This window comes from Chiloscyllium plagiosum, chromosome 44 (assembly GCF_004010195.1).
Source record: "Chiloscyllium plagiosum isolate BGI_BamShark_2017 chromosome 44, ASM401019v2, whole genome shotgun sequence".
In the NCBI taxonomy this organism is placed as follows: domain Eukaryota; kingdom Metazoa; phylum Chordata; class Chondrichthyes; order Orectolobiformes; family Hemiscylliidae; genus Chiloscyllium; species Chiloscyllium plagiosum.
Genome location: NC_057753.1, coordinates 9278974 through 9297598, shown reverse-complemented (window position 1 = coordinate 9297598; position 18625 = coordinate 9278974). Strand labels below are relative to the sequence as shown.

Sequence of the window (18625 nt, the reverse complement as noted above, 5' to 3'; positions counted from 1 at the left end):
GTTAGGTGCATTAATCAGAGAGAAATGGGTCTGGGTGGGTGTGGACTGGTTGGGCCGAAGGGCCTGTTTCCACACTGTAGGGAATCGAATCTAAGCTACTGCTGGGAGAACCTTGGCTTGACTTCCTGAAACTCTTTGCCTAAACTCCCCCGACACCAAGTCATCTTCTCAACCAATTTTTGGTCATTTCTCTCCCTACCCATGTCCACCATGGAATGCCTTGCTGTGTTTTTTTTATACTAAAGGTGATGACCTGAGTGCAAATTGCTGCATCTTATTTCCTTTAGATAGTTTCCAAAACGTCAGATTCCTCTTCTGTCGGGCCAAGCAGTGTCACCTTGCAAATAAAATACAATTTAAAACAAAGAAGATATTGAGAGTCTGGACTGGCAGACAAACTTTTATATTTAAAATCAAAAAAACAGGTTAAATAAAATTTGTCGTGACTATACACAGTCAACTGCTTGAGTCACTTAAATAAGCTTCGAATACGTTTGCACAATTATAACAGAAAGAATACACATGGGTTGTGTGGCTGTGTAAAACAGGAGTTTGGGAGGGAAAAACAAACTTTTTTTTTCCAACTGATCACTAACTTTCCTTAATTATGTCTAAAGTGATATTTGGACAAAACAATACACTACAGGAACAATGCTGACTTAAAACAAAGCCAATACAGTCATTCAAAAGGAGAGAAGAAAAAAGGCTTTTCAGATATCCATTGGCTACTGGGAACTGGCTCTTTCTAGAATGCGAAGATCATAGCTCCTCTTGGCTGTTCGCAGTTTAAACCTGTTTGTTGAATTATTCAGTCTGATAGTTGCATTTTGAGCTGCCATGGTTGAGGGGAACACGGCAACTATAGTATAAAGTGCAGCTAGATCACTGGCATTCTTTGAGTTCTCGGTCGCTCTGTTACAGTCCCCAGAGCCACTGCTGCGTTGCTGAGAGTCTTTCAGCCACTGGATTTTGGCACCAGACATTGAAAGTTGACTGAAAAGTTTGTCTGCTTCAGTGCGAGTGATTCCTTCAGGAAGATCTGTTACCTCCAAAATTCGCCCGACAACTGAAACAAAGAAAGGAAAACATGCTAAGTAGTTCCAAGAGACATCCATTTCAGTCAGTCACTACCCACCAGTGTGTCAAACAGAAGTTAAGTTCACAGATGATTCATTGTGAATCCTGCTCAGCTTTATTGTAATACAGCTGGACTCCAATTTAAAACAGCTCGCCCTATTCACACAAGATAGATCGAGAATGAAACTGCCATAATGAAGTTCTGTATAAAATCATTCATCGATGTAGTCCTATTCATGAGAATTTGAGAACCTAAATTGTCATGGTGCAAGCTGAAAATACAAATAAAAATTATTCTTGTTATACAAATACCACAAATCGCTGAAGAGCAGAAACTCATTTAAAACATGAAGCACAGTTAAGATTGGTCAAACCAGCCTGAATGTTGCACAGCTCCAGAGTGGCTGCAAACCATTTGGGCTGAGCAATAGGAATAGATGTACCTTCCTTTAATCATGGTAAGTGGCATACTACACTCTGAATAACTTAATCGGCTGATAACACAACTTCAAAAAGAACAACTATTCTATCGCTCAGCTTTCTGTTATGGGCTGTCGAGTCTCCCCTCTCTAGAGGAGCAATGAAAGCCCCAGTGCACACTGTCACCTGACATCCCTTTTGCATGACAAGTCAACATTTGAAAATCAATCCCATGTTTGTGCATGCAAACTTTAGTTGGACAGTGTGAAACCATTGCAAATTAGCTGTCCCTGCTGCTCAATACCTATCTTACAACATAACTAGCAGCATAAATATTGACAAAAACGCTGAACAAAACATACCTGGCAGACTGATGTTCCACTGCATTGCTGGAATGAGCACAGAAGACATGCGCATGAATGTATAATTTGCTGCTAAATTTTTGTCTAATTTCCAGGAGCGTTTATTTGTATACCAATGTGAACATCTTTTCATTCTTAATGTCTGACAAACAAATACTAACACACTAAACAGATGAGAAGATTGATTCTCATCAGGGGTTATGCCTGATAACACCATACAGCTTCAAGTACATATGAACAATCACTTGTTGGTACTGCATATTTTCAGGTCTCCCTCTTCACCAAAACAGACCAGCTAACAGCAGCACACTTTACAATTCACAAGGCAACGTAGATCAGCAAATGCCAAATCAGCCAGCGATTTGGTTACAATTGGGAGGAACTTGCATTAGAATAGCTATGAATGGTAGGTTACTGACCTTTCATATGGTCATTTATCTAGATATTGCACCGTCTCCGAAAAGAAATGCAAATGTTATCTGACCAATGTCAAGTTAAGCATTGACTGTTGCTTTCCGATTGCTGGAGCTACAAAACTTTAGTGAGCAAATCTCAAATCTGTACAAGTCCTCATTCTATATATGCACTTCAATTCTCTTCAATGAAATGGCAGCAGAAGTAGATGGAAGGAGCAGACAGACAGGCATGTACACAAAGCTTAGTAAACTCCGAGGATTCTAGATTGAACAGATAAAACGAGAGTCTTCCACACACACAAGAACACACCAAAGTATTGTCAATTCAGAATGGGAAAAGTCTTTTCAGAGGTGTCAGAACAACTGCCAAGATAAATCTTCCAAGGAATGTGCTGGAGTGGGACATTTTCCCACAGTTGATTTTCCTTTTACTCTTTTTGTGCTGCAAATTACTTGAATTAAGAACCAGTAACAGAGAGAGATCACTGGGGAAATGACAGGAACAGCAGTCTACCTCCTGGACCAATTAATTTCCAGGATTGAGAATGAAACCGAGGAATGATAGAGAAGGATTCGGGAATTTGGCAAGAAGACTTCCTTGCCCCAACTTGTGGTGTTGTTTACACGTTAACCTGCCTTTATTTTACCAGCAAATTCAGCTCCATTGTTGTATGCAGCACTCAACTGTGAAAAGGAATATTTAGTAAAGATATAAGGATTAATATTAACGTGACAACGTAACAAATACCATCAACGGTAACATGAAAAAGGTGCCCAGAATAAGGCCATGGAAATGGCCTTTGACCGTGCCTGAGCCTCATCCACAAGCTTATGGTAGCATTAAGACATAACCAATTCACTGAGCTAGCCACTCTGACAAAACCAATTTGTCTAGTGTCTTTCCACCATGGGAAACACAACTGTGCAGCCTTCTGAAGCTGCACTGTACAAAAGGCAGAGTAACTTGGTACTTTATGAACACAGTGAAAATGGTACTATTTCCAAATGTTGTTAATAAAACATGGAAATAACTTGAGCTGGAACTTTAATAATGTCTCAAGGACTATCAAACTCCAGAATCCAAAATCAAATAGATATTGTCTACAACAAGAGTCAAAAAGTGTGGTGCTGGAAAAGCACAGCTGGTCAGGCAGCATCTGAGGAGCAGGAGAATCAACATTTCCAGCATACGCTCCTGCTCCTCTGATGCTGCCTGACTGGCTGTGCTTTTCCAGCACCACACGTTTTGACTCTGATTTCCAGCGTCTGCAATCCTCACTTTCTCCTAATTGTCTACAACAGAGCTGTAGCTGAGAGTCTGTAAGCCAAAACAGAACAGACTTCCATGGAAAGAACCTGAATGTACATTACCTCAGAAGACACAGAGTGGATGCTGGCAGCTGATAACGAGTGAATGCTAATAGTGTTCCAATTTCCAAATAGGTTTTCAAAAAAAATTAGGGTACGAGAGCTGATAACAAGATCAACATTCGTTGCCTCTTGAGAAGGTGGTCGTGAGCTGCTTTCTTGAACCGCTGCATTCCACATACTGTAGGTAGATGCACAATACTCTTAGATAGGGAATTCCAGGATCTTGACCCAGTGACAGTGAAGGGACAGCGACATATTTCCAAATCAGGATGATAAGTGGCTTGGAGGGAAACCTGCAGGGTGGTCTTCCCATGTATCTGCTGCCCTTACCCTTCTAGATGGTAATGGTCATGGGTTTAGAAGAGGTTGCCTAAGAATCTTTGGTGAATTGCTGCAGTGCATCTTGGAGATGGTACACACTGCTGCTACTGAGTGTCGGTGAGGGAGGGAGTGAATGTCTAAAGTGGTGGATGGGTTGCATGAATAGGATATTCATAAACAAACACAATCACAGTCAGAACAAAAAATAACCGCAATATGGCTTCAACAGAAGTTTAAAATTAACTGGGAAATTCTGGAGGTATTCTGGAGAAACTGAATAACTTTGTTGAACATCACTGCACAGATATTTTCCACGCTGTATTATAAACTTCAGTAAATAGCCCAGAGGAACTAGGACTTCCTTCCTACCCTGTATATAGTGCACCAGACTATTCGCTGAAGATCCACAGATACCAACTCCTGCAGAGATACTGATGATATAGCAAACATGAACTCAACTGAAACAATAATGTAAGGTTTAGAAATCTTCATCAGATGAAAGGAGTAGATCACAAAACCTATGAAGTTACACAATCCTCTTTTGTTACAAAAGCAGGGAATACTGGGCAAAGTCAGTAGATGAGGCAGCACTTGTGGAGAGAGAAATGCAACTAACATTTCAAGTCTGGTATAACTTCTTCAGAAACTCGTTTGGATCCACTTTGTTGTGGAATGTGTGGAAAATGTGGAATGAAGATTGTAGAGTTGGCCTTGACAGTTTATAACACTTCAGTGCATATAACACCATTTGCCACAATGAGGCAGGGACAGCACTTTTGGCTCAGCTGTTGGCAGTGCCATGCAGAAATGAACTGAACCGGGATACCTTGTACAACCATTTTCCATTAAAGACATTTACACAAATACAAATTTATAAAAGTCATTTCTGTGAGCAGAGCCAAAAACAAAAGGGTCATTCAATCTGGGAGTCATTTGCAGAAATAACATGAGATCAGTTGAGTACCCCTTAGGTATTATGAGGCAATTCAGTGGCTTGAGGAACACAAGAGTTTTCTGTGTAAAGCTCCCCATATCTTGGTTTGGAGCACTCACTAGCAACACTCTGAATAAGCAGCACAGTTGTGCAACAAGCCCACAGTCCGCACACAGGCTGCACACAATTTAAATCAACACATATTCACCGTAAATTTATTTTAATGTTTATTTCTCTCATTCTGCTTCCAATGCCTCCTTTTCCAATTTAATGGCATGTTTTCGCTGAAAGTTTTTTTGTTCTTTCGTGGGATGTGAATGTTGCTGCCTGGGCCAGCATTTGTTCCCCATTGCTCAATGTCCTCGAGAAGCTGCATTCTTGAATCGCCGCACTCCTTGAGGTGGAGGGACATCCACAGTGCGGCTAGTGAGGGCTGTCTGGGAGTTGAACCCAGTGACACTGAAGGAATGGTGACATATTTCCAAGTGTTATGACCACACCCCAAGTTAGGGTGCCCAAATTATTATTGTTCCAGACAGATACTCCAAATTGTTCAGTACCAACTGAGGAGGGATGAACTGACTCCCTTTCTTTATTCACCTGCCCCCTAGGTTGGTTACAACAAGACTACTTTAAAAAGGTTCCCTCCTTTGAGGATATGTCCCAAAATATGTTTTAAAAGGAGCCAATTTAACCAGATTTTAGTGAGTTAGCAAAAGAGTGAGGTTACTGATTGTTAAAGTGACAGACAATAATAACGCAACACAAATACACACAGATTAGGAATAAGAAGTGAGATGAATCTTACATAACTTTCCCCTATAGCCACCCCATCCAGCCTTCAAATTATACATTACAGTGCACAGATGGAGGCGAATGTGAAATTTATTGGGTGCTTGCTCGAGCTAAGGAAAAAATACTGGGTACCTGTACCGGAAATGCTCCCATGATGGTTTGCAGAAAGCATAGTACCTTCTGGAAAAAAAAGGGATAAACTTGACTCAGGTAACTGATTCATTAGCTATCATTAATGAGTACTGTAATGGAAACCAGCCTAACCTTTAGCACAGAAAAGTATCTGTACAAGAAAGAATGAGCACGGATTGATTTGCTGTGTCAAAGCTTTTATAACATCTTCAAAAGGGTAGAAATAAATTAAAAATGGACATAGATTTGGATTTTCAGCAAACCTTTGACAATGTCTGAGCCACATTTGCTTTATTAAGCCATTACTTTAAATAGGTTACTGCTAAAATAATACAAATTCAAAAATCTAAGCACGAGTGGGTCAAGGAAAGGTGTAGTGTCATACAGATGTTGGAGTACCACCATTCTCACATTTCTGTTACTCATCTACATAAATGATGCAGAGGTGCTGGTGCTGGACTGGGGTGGACAAAGTTAAACATCACACCAAGTTATAGCCCAACAGGTTTATTCAGACCCGAGGAAGGAGCAACGCTCCGAAAGCTAGTGCTTCTGAATAAACCTGTCGGACTATAACCTGGTGCTGTGTGATTTTTAACATAAATAAATGACCTTGTTGCAGAAAGTAAAGGTACGTTTGTTAAATTTGAGACAACACTGACATAGGGAAAGTAGTACAGCAAGTGGATACAGTTGATTGCAGAGTGAATTAGGTTGATTATGCAAGTGGGTGAACAAGTTTAACAAGTAAACTTAATCGTGATAGGGTTAAGAATGAACAGTACAGGGAGACAATGAGGAATAAAGTTAAGACAGAGAAAATTAGTAGAGTCAACAACTTCAATGTTGAGATATGTGGGGAAACAATTACTGTTAGGGTTCAGAGCCAGATAGCGGGGGACAGGTCTCTAGATTTTGCTAAGGTCATTAAATGTCAACTCCTACCAAAATATTTAATACCTCTTTTCAAAATGTTGCTACTTTGCTGTTTCATTTACATTGTTTAACTGAAATTACTGGATAATTCAAATCTATTATTCAAATAAGGACCACAAATGATCAGTAGGCACTACAACATGAACAGTGATTCAGCTTTTAATAGTCACATTTTCAGCCTGGAAAACCTTCACCAGAAAACTAACCCATTTACATACTTTCTGCAATGGTTCAGATACTAACCAACATCACCTGTGCCAAGGTCGGTAGACGCTGATTTCAGGGTTGGCTTCTTTCCTCGTTTAGTGTGTTTTGTACTGCATGGACCCTTTCAAATAAAATAAACCACAGAGTTATACTATAGTAAAGATCAGTAGCAGCTTTCAAATGGAAGAAGATAAGATCTCTAAAAAATAAGGAGCAGGAGTAGACCAATCAGAAAGGTCATGGCTGATCTGATTTGTGGCTTTACTTCCACTCCACTGCCTGTCCCCTCCCTGATGAAGGTGCAGCACTCCAAAAGCTTGTACCTCCAAATAAATCTGTTGGACTATAACCTCGTATTGTGAGATTTTTAACTTTATCCCTCCCTGCCTTCCGAATAACCTTTGACTCCCTTGCAGATCAAAAAGCTGCCTTCAACATAGCTGATGTTGATCAGCCTTCACTGCGTTTGCAGATAAACAACCTTCTCAAAGGAGAAATTGCTCCTTATCTCTATCATAAGCGGGAGACCCCTTTACTCTGAAACTGTGCTTCCTATTTCAAGATTCCCTCACGAGATGAAACATTCACTTAGAATCTTCCGTATAAAAGGTCTTCCTGAATCTAGCATGTTTCAGTGAGATCACCTCTCATTTCTTCTGAACTCTAGAGAATAATGACCCAATTTACTCAACCTCTCATCAGAGGAAATCATCCAATTGAGTGAATCTTCTCTGTACTGTATCCAAAGCAAGTATTTTCTTTCTTAAATATGGAGACCAAAACTGTGCATACAATTGCAAGTGTGGTCTCACCAAATCCTTCTACAACTGTAGCAAGACTAATTTGCCCTTATTCTCCTGTCCCCTTGCAATAAAGCTCAACATACCATCTGCTTTCTTTCTTGTTTGTGGTATATAATTTTTGATGTTCCTTGTATGAACATCAACATTAAGAAACTTCTTACTCCACTGAAAAATAAACCTACTTTTTATTCTTAAAACCAAAGTGAATACCTCACACTTCCCCACATTACACTCCATCTGTCATGTTGTTGCTCAGACACTTACCCTTTCTATAGCTCCATGCAGCTTTATATTTCCACCTAGCTTTGTATCACTGGCAAATTTAAATACATTACGCTTGGTTTCGTCACCTAAGTCATTAACACAGATTGTAAAATGTTGAGGCTCCAGGAATAAACTGAAGACAGAGAAAATTAGTGGAGTCAACAATTTCAATGTTGAGATATGTAGAGAAACAATTAGTGTTCGGATTCATAGCCAGACAGTGGGGAACAAGTCTAATCCCTGTGCGTTCCACTAGTTACAGCCTACCAACCTGTATGCATGTGGCTCAGGTAACAATCCAGAGAGTCCATGCTTTAATTTAAACCCAACTCCTCAAATTGTCTCAGCAGATCATTATCCCAGGTCCACCTATGTGGTTGGTTCCCACATGGATTGTACTAACTGGACGCTCCTGCTCCTGGTTGCCATGAAGAGATGGGGAGGCACGGTGGCACAGTGGTTAGCACTGCTGCCTCACAGCGCCAGGGACCCGGGTTCAATTCCTGCCTCAGGTGACTGTCTGTGTGGAGTTTGCACATTCTCCCTGTGTCTGTGTGGGTTTCCTCCGGGTGCTCTGGTTTCCTCCCATAATCCAAAGATGTTCAAGTTAGGTGAAATTGGTGTTACAGGGATAGGGTAGGTCTGGGTGGGATGCTCTTTGGAGGGTTGGTGTAAGAGTCAATGGGCTAAATGGCCTGCTTCCACACTGTAGGGATTCTATGTTCTTCACTTTGACCCCCGGGCAAGCAACTCAACCATGGGAATTCCCAGTCACGGCTGCAATGAGAAGTATCTACCCCCAGACTGTACTGTCCCCTATCAGTACCATATTCCTTTTCACTCCCTCCAACAGCGTCCAATTGAATGATGTCCTGCATGTTCCTATGATCAATATGCCCATCCACTGGGTAACTCCGGTTACTGGGTAACTCTGGGTAACTCATTCACAGAGATAATTTAGAAAATATTTAGCATCAAGTAGTGCACAGGAGAAATGGGCAGACACTTATCCAATAGCATATCTTATTGAACCTTGCCAAGAGGAACCTATTGAGAAACAGTAACACTTTAACCAAGGTAAAACAAACTGGCATGTAGCCTGGATCTTATCATGTGTGGCACTTCCTAGTTGCAATATCAAGATGACATTGTTGTCTGGGTGCTAAGCAGATGATGTCCACAGAGTCTAATAGATGACACTGTACCCCTCCAGTACAAAACTCAAACCAAAACCAACCCTAAATGACTGAAGTAGTGCATTCCCCTCATTCTTTTCCATTTCATACCTGATGAGTTGAATACTGGCATTGTCCATGGATTACTGGAGGTGGGCATACAGGAAGGTTGTACTGCAAAGGCTGGCCAAGTAAGGAATAACGAGTGTCACCTATTCAAGAAAAGAGACGGTGACTTTGCAAGCATGCTCAACAACGTAAGTTTACAACTTGCGCCCAAAGCACAGTAAGTAGGATACCATCCCTCAGTGGAGAGAAACATACAAAGCTACAGTCTGTTAAGACATCTAAAAAGCTTGAGACGCTACGTTCAGTTGACATTACTCACCTTCCAGTTACAGCACTGAATATAATTAGAAAGTACCCATAACAGTAAACAGGAACAGGTAACTGTGTTAATTATAACAAGCTGCAGTAACTTTAAATGAATGCCATTCCTACAACTTACTCTATCACTATGAAGTGAGGTAATTAATACATTATGTACATAAACAGTCTGTGCATTATAAGAATTGTTAAATACAAAAACATCAAAATATTTCAAAAATGTTATCTGGAGAAGTATTCACCTTGTGCTGGACCCACAGGTCTGGAGAACTGGGCAATAAGTGGCAGTGGTGCTAGAGCAGGACAGACATTTGTCACATTTGTCACTGGAGATGGTGTTGGCGACTGAGTTGGAGAGTTAAGAGGACTGTTTAGTTGGGCATTGACCTGAGGAAATAAATGTCAACTGTTAATAGCAATGACAAATAAGCAGGTTTACTTGACTTCTCTAGATTGATAGAATACCAGGAAATACGTCAGGAACTTTACTATTGGTTAAATGTCTATACTGGCAAATAACAACCTAGAGAATTCCATAGCGTTGACCCAGATTACTTTCAACTTTGTGGGGTAAAAGGGGCGACCTCTGTGTCTGTCTGCACATCCCACTGTCACACTTTTGTGTCACGTTTTTCCATTATAAACCTCAGTATCAAAACTAACAATGGAAACTTCCTAAATAAACTCCCCGCATTGTAATGACATACCCTAAGAGAGGTGGCACTGTATATGTTTTAAATCTTCCAGCTTTATCATTCCAGATAACTTCCTATACTCCAACCTACTCTAATTCTGTTCCTCAGATTTCCTTAATTTTTGCTAGTTTAATATCAAATCATAATATATTGAAAATGAAAAAGTGACCAACTTTAAAATGTGACTGAATTATCTCAGCGTCCCTCCACTTGTGCTGCTGTGGTAATGTCCATATCTTTGAGGCAGGAGACCGGAGTTCACTTGCTCCAGAGTTATGGGATAACTCATCTGGACATGTTGATTAAAAATATCTACAATTATGTAAATGTCATGATAGCCTTTTATAAATATGGCACCCATCTGGTTCTGGGGAGTGTATCCACTGAAGCAGCACAAGGGCCTGCAGTATGTTGCTGCAGGCAGTGGAACCAGTCCCATTTCCTCATACCACAACATGAAGTCTCCCCCTCAGTATTGGCTTCCATGTATCTCCTGTATCTATGTATCTATGATTCCTACTGTACAACACTTTCAGATCAGAGTCACTGGCATAGCAAGCATATCACACATCGGGAAATACTATCAGAGATGTTAAACTTAACTGCTCACTGCAAAAAAGTGCAAGGATTTAATGTTGAAAATTGAATCGTTGCACAAAAGCTGGAATGACTGGTAAATCTCCAGTTAGCAATGCCAGGTTGACTGAATGTGGGGTGCCAACACTGTGACCTGAATTGGTGACTTCATTGGGCAACATGGCACGAACCAAACTAAAAAAAAAGGCTTTATGCTGCTGTAGGGGACAGCACGAATGACATCTCACAAAGGCAGCAATGTACTTTAACTAACCTGAGGTATATTATTTCACCATTTACTCAGTAATACAGCGAAGACTCAATTTAAAAAAAAGGTGTGCAATAGCCTCCCAGTTTTCACAATTCCTAACGTATCATAAGCTGTCACTTCCTGAACGATGCTTCACTGAATAAACTATAGAGCTCACTCCAAAGGTGCAATATACTGCATCAATGATAACAAACTTCCCATACTCCCAGAAAAACAACTTAACATGAAAATAATGACTTCATTTAAAGCATCAAGAGGAGAGGAATTTCAAAAATGTACTCCTTCAAGTTAATGCATTTATCTACTGGTTTTGTCATCATGATAAAACTATTCTCATTGACAGGGTTTGCAACATCAATAAAGATGAAGGTGGTTTCATTTTAGTAACTACCAAAAATACTTTCAGAACTGTTACAGTTCTCAATTCTCATAAGGACTGAATAGCAGTGACTTGGAAGAGAAGTTAAATGCTCAAATTCCTGCACACAGTTTTATGTTATTTCAAATTAAATGTATTGCTAAAAGCTGATTTATCAACCAGCTGAGACACGTGGAAGCTTTGTAACCCCTTTGCCTTGAAACCAGAAGCTGAGAGTTCCGGGACTAGTTAGCCATTAGCCACAGAAAGAACATTTGATGTGTCGCTGTAGCAAGGTAATCATCTGCCTGCTCATCTTTTCAAAAGCTTTCCCACTATTTCTCAAAGGAGAAAAAAAATGTGTGAAAGTAAAAACTGGAATGGGGGGAGGGTTTGCAGAAGTGTAATTTACAGACATATTTATGTATTGAATTAATTGAAAAAAAATTTCAATATTGTCCCATATATCCAACCCTACCATAATGTCACATGAACTCATTGTGAACAATAGTGCAAAAGATTTACTAGCAAAATAACATGGAACACAGAGAAACAATGGGATGTTTTTCTTGCTCCATTCCTTTATGCTGAGTATTTAGGAAATCAGAAAGCTTGGAACTCTTACATAAAATGTTTTTGACATTTTTGATCAATTGTTTGTATTAATGTTAGTTTCAAAATTCTTTTGTTGACCAAAGGTATCAAGGGTTCTGAAATGAAAGTAGGGACATCGGGTTCGGCTGCAAGTGAGCCATGAGCTCACTGAATGGCAGAACAGGTTTGAGGAGTTAAAATGCCTACTTCTTACCTTAAAGTAAACCAAGCTAATTCAATTTGAAGCTAAAAGAATGCGTGTTGCCCTTCAGCTTCTCAATGTGTCATCCACTGGCTGAAGAAGTATGAGAGTGACCTCTGAGAGTGACTAGATTGCCTCTGAGTAACTAAGTGTACAGGAGTACACCACAGTCGGTATGGAAAGTTTACCTGCCATTCTCTCCCTTCAGGTGGAGAAGTACCTCATCTCCCCTTATAGCCAGACAACATCACAAATATACCATCTGAGAAATTTTACTGGAGCTATGGCTTATACTGTAGAAGACCAGTTAAAAATAATAGACTTCAGTAGCCCAGAAGATAAATGAAGCAAAACATAATTTCACAACGGTAGTGTGTTCTTTAACAGGACAAAAGATGACTAATGTCAGGGCCATGGCATATGTCGTATACAGCGTGAGTAAAAGTGTAGATATTGTTGCTGTCAAGTAAAAAGGACAGGAAAGCTGTTTGCTGCTGTATTGGTCTGATTGCTAAGGGGAATAGTGACTAAACTTGACAATCAGAAAATGAAATACTGATTTGCTTCATTTTTAAAATGAAAGTTATATGGCTTTGTATACAGGAAGTCAAACTGAAGGGTGAAAATCCAGTGAAGGATCTCGTGGACCAGGGCAAACTGACATCATTTAGTCTCCTTTTCAAAGTCATATAATGTGACCTTAATTTTATATTATAATAAATATCTACATCCCATTTACATTGGAAACCTTGTACTTAAAAATTTATCACAATGTGATTATACTCTCCCAATAATGGTGCACACAACAGACAGTGTATCTTTACTGAACATATCACCAAATATTACAAAATTGTTATAGCACAGGGGAACAAGTATTTGGCACATCACACCCGCACCATCTCTCCAATCACTTAGTGTCATTCTTCCATCTTCTCTCCATACTCCTGCACATTCTCCCTTTTCAAATCACTACCTAATTCCCTTTTGGATACCTCAACCGAACCTCCCTCCAGCATACTCTCAAGGAAGTGCAATCTTAAGCCCTTACTGCCTGAAGTAGCTTTTCTTCAGATTGTTTTTGTTTCTTTTACTCATTACTTTAAATCTATGCCCTCTTTTGCTTGATCCTTTCACAGGTGGGAACATTTTTCTTCTTATTTACTCTGTCCAGGTCGCTCATGATTTTAAATTCTTTGATCAGATTTTTTTTTCAGCCTTCTCTTCTGCTGCTAAACGAAATTATTGCGACTTCCAAAAACACCAGTCTGGGAAGCAGCACTAGCAGGTGGTTAATGGCACAAAAAAGATCTCTGCTTTCTTATTACAGTAAAAGTATAACTCTTATTTATTGATTTAAAAAGGAAGAAATACTGAATCAAAATAAATGACCTAACTGAGACCATAAAGCGTAACTTTTAAGTTGTCGGCAATATCAGTGTAATTCAGGAGAGCCAGAGCCAAATAATTTTGGCTTCTTTAACTTCATTATTGAAACATCAACTGAAAACTAAAATACTTTTCTATGTAACCTAGCATTGCTAACCTGACCCTCTTTCTTCTGTAGAGTTCTCACTATCCCATTTAGAAGTGGAGCGATCTTCTCAAATCTGGGATCTTAATCAGCTGAGAGTGCTTTCTTTCAGGAAGTCAGAAGTCCAGAATGAAAAGGCTAGCCTGGCCATTTTCAGGCCAGTCTCTGACATGTAGAATATGAACACATACGACCTCTGGTCAATGCATATACCCATCATTACACACGTGGAGCACTTACGAGTATCTGATCGAGCAATTCAAGTGCTGCCGTGCAAGGCTTAGAATTTACTATCACAAGATTATGTTGTTATTAGTACAATCAGTACAAACATAAGGCAAATGTCTCAGATAGGTAGCAGCATGAACCATATCACACGATTGTATCAAGTATAGAATTCAAGATGGTCAGAGTACCTGTGTTGGGTTGTCAGGGCTGTAAAGTTCAGTGGGTTTCTGCCCTCGCTGCTCCACACTATAATATTTACATTGGTTCCACTGTGGTAACAAGGGAGGTTGAGGAGGCTGAGGGCCATTAGGCACACTCAGTTGCATGACCACAACTCCATGACTGGGTGCTGGCACACCTGAGAATGGGGGGAGAAAAAGGCTCAGTCAACCTTCATGGAAAAAGTTGCACAGGAAGCTTCAATGTAATAGATCGTAACCAATTTCTACCAAATACCGGTTTGAGAACCTTAATTTAAAACATACTCACCTCTTGAAGAAGGGTCTGAAGATACTTGCTGTTGCAAAATATTATCCAAAAGGATCAGCCACAGAGTCATTCAAATGTAGTGAGTTAATTTTAATAGCATCCATGACCAAGTTATATTTGCAAACATTTTGGAAATCTAGTCATATCTTTATCTGTCCAAGTCAATAAATGGCCAATGAAAGTAATGGGAATAAAAGTAAAAAACTTCAATATTGGACTTCCATAAATATAGATTTGTTTTAATTTTAATGGCCAATTTGAAAAGTCATCTTGCAGATAATCATAATTTCTTTTAAAAGTCGAACATTACATTAGACTGAACCTGAAACCGGAGAATTGACTCGACACAGACTAAAGCCTGCTTTCTGTGCTCAGTGAAAAAAATACCACCTTTTATAGTGCTGGTATATCGAGGCACATTTGGAACTGTTCAACATGATGCTTTCTTGACTATTAAGTTCAAGGGTCTGGTTACAGAACAAAAAGAACCGGTTGTAAAGATGCAGAAGGTCACAAAATGAAATACCGCGCATAAGCAACTCAAAGCCTGTTGGAAAGCAATATGTTAAGTCTCCTCACCGCTGGAATATAAGATTGGTCAGGTTAGTCAAAAACTCAAGAATTACTGCAGTACCGCAAAACCTGTGGTGATTTGCAATTCAACGACGTAGCTCTTTCTCGCGACATGTGGCTGATTTGCGCATTAATAACAATGTGTGATTCACACACTTATTTATTCAACAAAGTCTGTCCTAGTATTAATTTGGTGCTGTCTTCAGGTAAAATCCAGTCAAAACTTAAAGTGAATTTAAGATTGCAATCATCCCAGCCTTAATTACAAAATATTTCCCTGCTGATCCATAACGAGTACTGGAGGGCATGCATATCTGCTCATCTTTTGGGTTTCTGCTCATCTTGATGGTGCATATCCCTCAGCAGATAATTAAACGGTTGCAGGTGCTGATGCCAGTGATTTATGCGTTCACATGATAGTATCTCAGAGACTTGCAACCTAGATGCCAGAAACTACTTTGACAGCACTCATCTCAAGAATGTCAACAGATGACTTTAACTCTATTGCTTGTTGCCCAACATCAGTTTGGTTTCTCTGAACTTCAAGACATTAGTAAGCTCCAGTTTACCAGTGAGAAGGTTCCAATTACAGCAGTACTTCAGCTAAAAGGCTACTTGGATTGCAACTTCTGCATTTATTAAGGTTATATTTTATACTGTATTCAGGGATATTCACCTTTTCAGGAAAAATCCAAAGGAACTCAATTCAATGAAAATAGAATTCCGCCCTTTCCCTCCTTATTGCCAAACAAAGTTCTACTGCATACTTCAGAGTAGCATTTAGCAGAAAGGGTGTACATAGTCTATCTTGTGAACTTCTCCACAACCTGAATGATTGCCATGAGGGAGAGGCGAGAACTGCCTCTGAAACACCTTTCTCAGTCACCCACTCCTACTGTGAGAAGCCTGGTTAATGCTACAGGCAGACCCTAATATTTTGAAGCTGTAACCATCTGGATAAGTAAGGAATGCCACACAATACCACAGGACTGCTTCAGATAGAGTCAAACTCACTTCTTCTAAGTTAGGGTCAGTTGTGAAACATTCCTGGTAACCATAAATATATACACAGTTTGCCCCTCAATTTTGTTCAGTGACTCTTAGTTCCACCCAAAAGTGTGCCATTTGATTTATGCAGTCTTTTTCTCTGGCAGCCCAATTAACTACCCACAGCACTGTAAAACTCTTGGTTTACTTCCTCAGAAACCTCTTTTTAGAAGCTTTGCTTTGCTTGTATATTATTTCAATATAAATGCAGTATTCCTCTACATCATTGGAGCCAAGACAGAAATTGCTGGAAAAACTCAGCGGATCTGGCAACTGTGACCTGAGTTAATGTTTCGGGTCCTGTGACTTTTCTTAAGACTTTATCGGACCCGAAATCTTAACTGTTTTTCTCTCTCTCTCTCTCTCCACACATACTTGCTGAGTTTCTCCAGCAATTTCTATTTATACTTCTGATTTCCAGCATCCACAGTTCTTTTTTTGTCACTGGAGCTAGCTTAGCAGAAAACTATCTATCTGCACTGTTTGAAGTAGGGATGCAAACATTTTGGATCTCTCAACTCAGAAATAATTTCTCTTGCCACAACTATCTCTGGATTAGCAAAATTCTGCTGTACAAGCAGTTCTTCACCCTTTAATTGCACAAACAGTAGCTTAGGTCTGATAGTTATGCTGAGGGAGGAAGCGTATGAGGGAAGCTGAAGAATCCAGCAGCCCAGAGACATGGAGGCCCAAATGAACTTCACAACAGGATTTCTACTATCAGTTTACTTAGTTTATTGCTCAGGTTTTGTTTGAAACATACCCATGTTTGTTTGTTGTCACCAGATTTTTATTATCCTTTGAACTGTTCGCGTAGTAATGACAGAAAGTACAGCTTAAAACACTCCATTATAAAAATCACGCAACTTAAGAACCACAGCCTGAGCCTGATAACTGGGTCTTTCCGCCCAAACTAATTTCCTAAACTAATGGATTGCTCTGAATTGGCATTTCAGCCAGAAAATTATTCTAAAGTCGACCATTTTGACTCATCGCAAATGCATTTCTTCCTGACTTTCAATTAATCACAAATTTTGCTTTTGCAGCCAAAATCAGACCAGAAAAACCTCCCACTGTGTAAATCATGCTTTTTTTTCTGCCAATTATGCTTAGTATAAATAGGACCGGAGAAATTAGGAGCACATACATGCCTTTCACAGATGCCCTGTCAAAATGCGAGCAACTGAAAGCTGCTGATGCTTTGCCAAGTTGGTATGTGCTAATCTGAACATGTGCGAGAGTAAATTTGCACTAACCTGTATATTGTTGCTGCATTTGCGCTGGGTTACAAGGAGAGGGAGACTGAGGCATCTGGTACTGCTCTGGACCAGGTGGCTGAAGGAATCCAACCGATTGGCTGAAAAAGTTTTGCCCAGTTTAGTTTTATACACAGCAGCTATTACACAGATCAACTCACACAAATTTATATAATTAAAAGTTTTGCATCTAGCGCGCGTGCGTAGTGTCACACCTGAAAGTGTGGCCTCCGAGGAGTCACACTTTAAATGTGTCACACCTCAGAGCATCACACCTACAAAGCATCACATGTGCATAGCGGCACAAAAAAAGCCCACAACTCGCTCAAATAACCACTTATCTGTTAAAGTTACCAAAAATATAATTGAATAACTATGAACAAACGGAGTTAAAAAAAATTCCAATGAGGAACAAGTAACCAGCAGAAAACCGAGCAATCAAATTCCTCAATTTTTTTTTCCCAATGTCACTTTTAATGAACTAGCATGTGCCACAAGAGCAATCAAATAAATCCAGAGTCATCTTTTCACACTGTTTTCAGCTACCTTGTTCACTCTTCACTTCATATAGCTAGCAATAATATCTATGGAATAACCCCAAAAGGAATTTGGGAATAAAAGTTCACTAAACTTACCTATTAAATTAATTACTTAATGACAGAAAGGGTGCACAGCAAGTTCCTCTTGGCAGCTTTATTGCCTAGGGCCTGAATTACAAATTGCACCTCAGATGCTGGGGGCTGCCATTTACGACGCAGAGATTCTGTGAGCAAGAGAGATGCATTACAGGAGTTGGTTTTTCACCAACTCCTGCAGAACTTCAGACAAGAATGTGCTCCAAGCAGGGCGCCGAAAAAATTGATGGAAAAACCAGTGACATGCAAGTGTACATCTGTGATAAGAGCTGCATCGTGGGATTTGTGGTTTTCACTCTTTTCCTGTGAAATTATAACGTCCAGAGAGCATCAATCAAGGCAAGCCATTTCATATCAGACAAGACAACATTTTCCAATCATAACTGACGTTGGATTAGAAGGAAGAAAATACTAAGTGCTAAACTAAACTAAAACTAAACAGGTTGTTAAATAAAAAAAAGAAAGTGACAATGTCGTCCTGTCTCCTTAATAGGGCCTGATGTTTGTGCGAGAGCTTGAAGAAAGGGGAATGTTTGAGACAGTTTGGACATTGTGGCACCTGTCAGCTAG

General features: G+C 39.8%; 1 protein-coding gene across 1 annotated transcript; it reads right to left on the bottom strand.

The window, feature by feature from the left end:
• Window positions 1–371: 371 nt before the first annotated feature.
• Window positions 372–17521, bottom strand: LOC122543530 (R3H domain-containing protein 2-like). The gene is made up of 7 exons (XM_043682328.1): window positions 17421–17521; window positions 14244–14413; window positions 9843–9987; window positions 9325–9425; window positions 7008–7092; window positions 5829–5876; window positions 372–1066 (listed from the first exon to the last, which is right to left on the bottom strand). The coding sequence occupies exons 1-7, from the start codon at window positions 17473–17475 to the stop codon at window positions 726–728; spliced, it is 945 nt and encodes a 314-aa protein (XP_043538263.1). The 5' UTR covers window positions 17476–17521; the 3' UTR covers window positions 372–725.
• Window positions 17522–18625: the final 1104 nt, after the last annotated feature.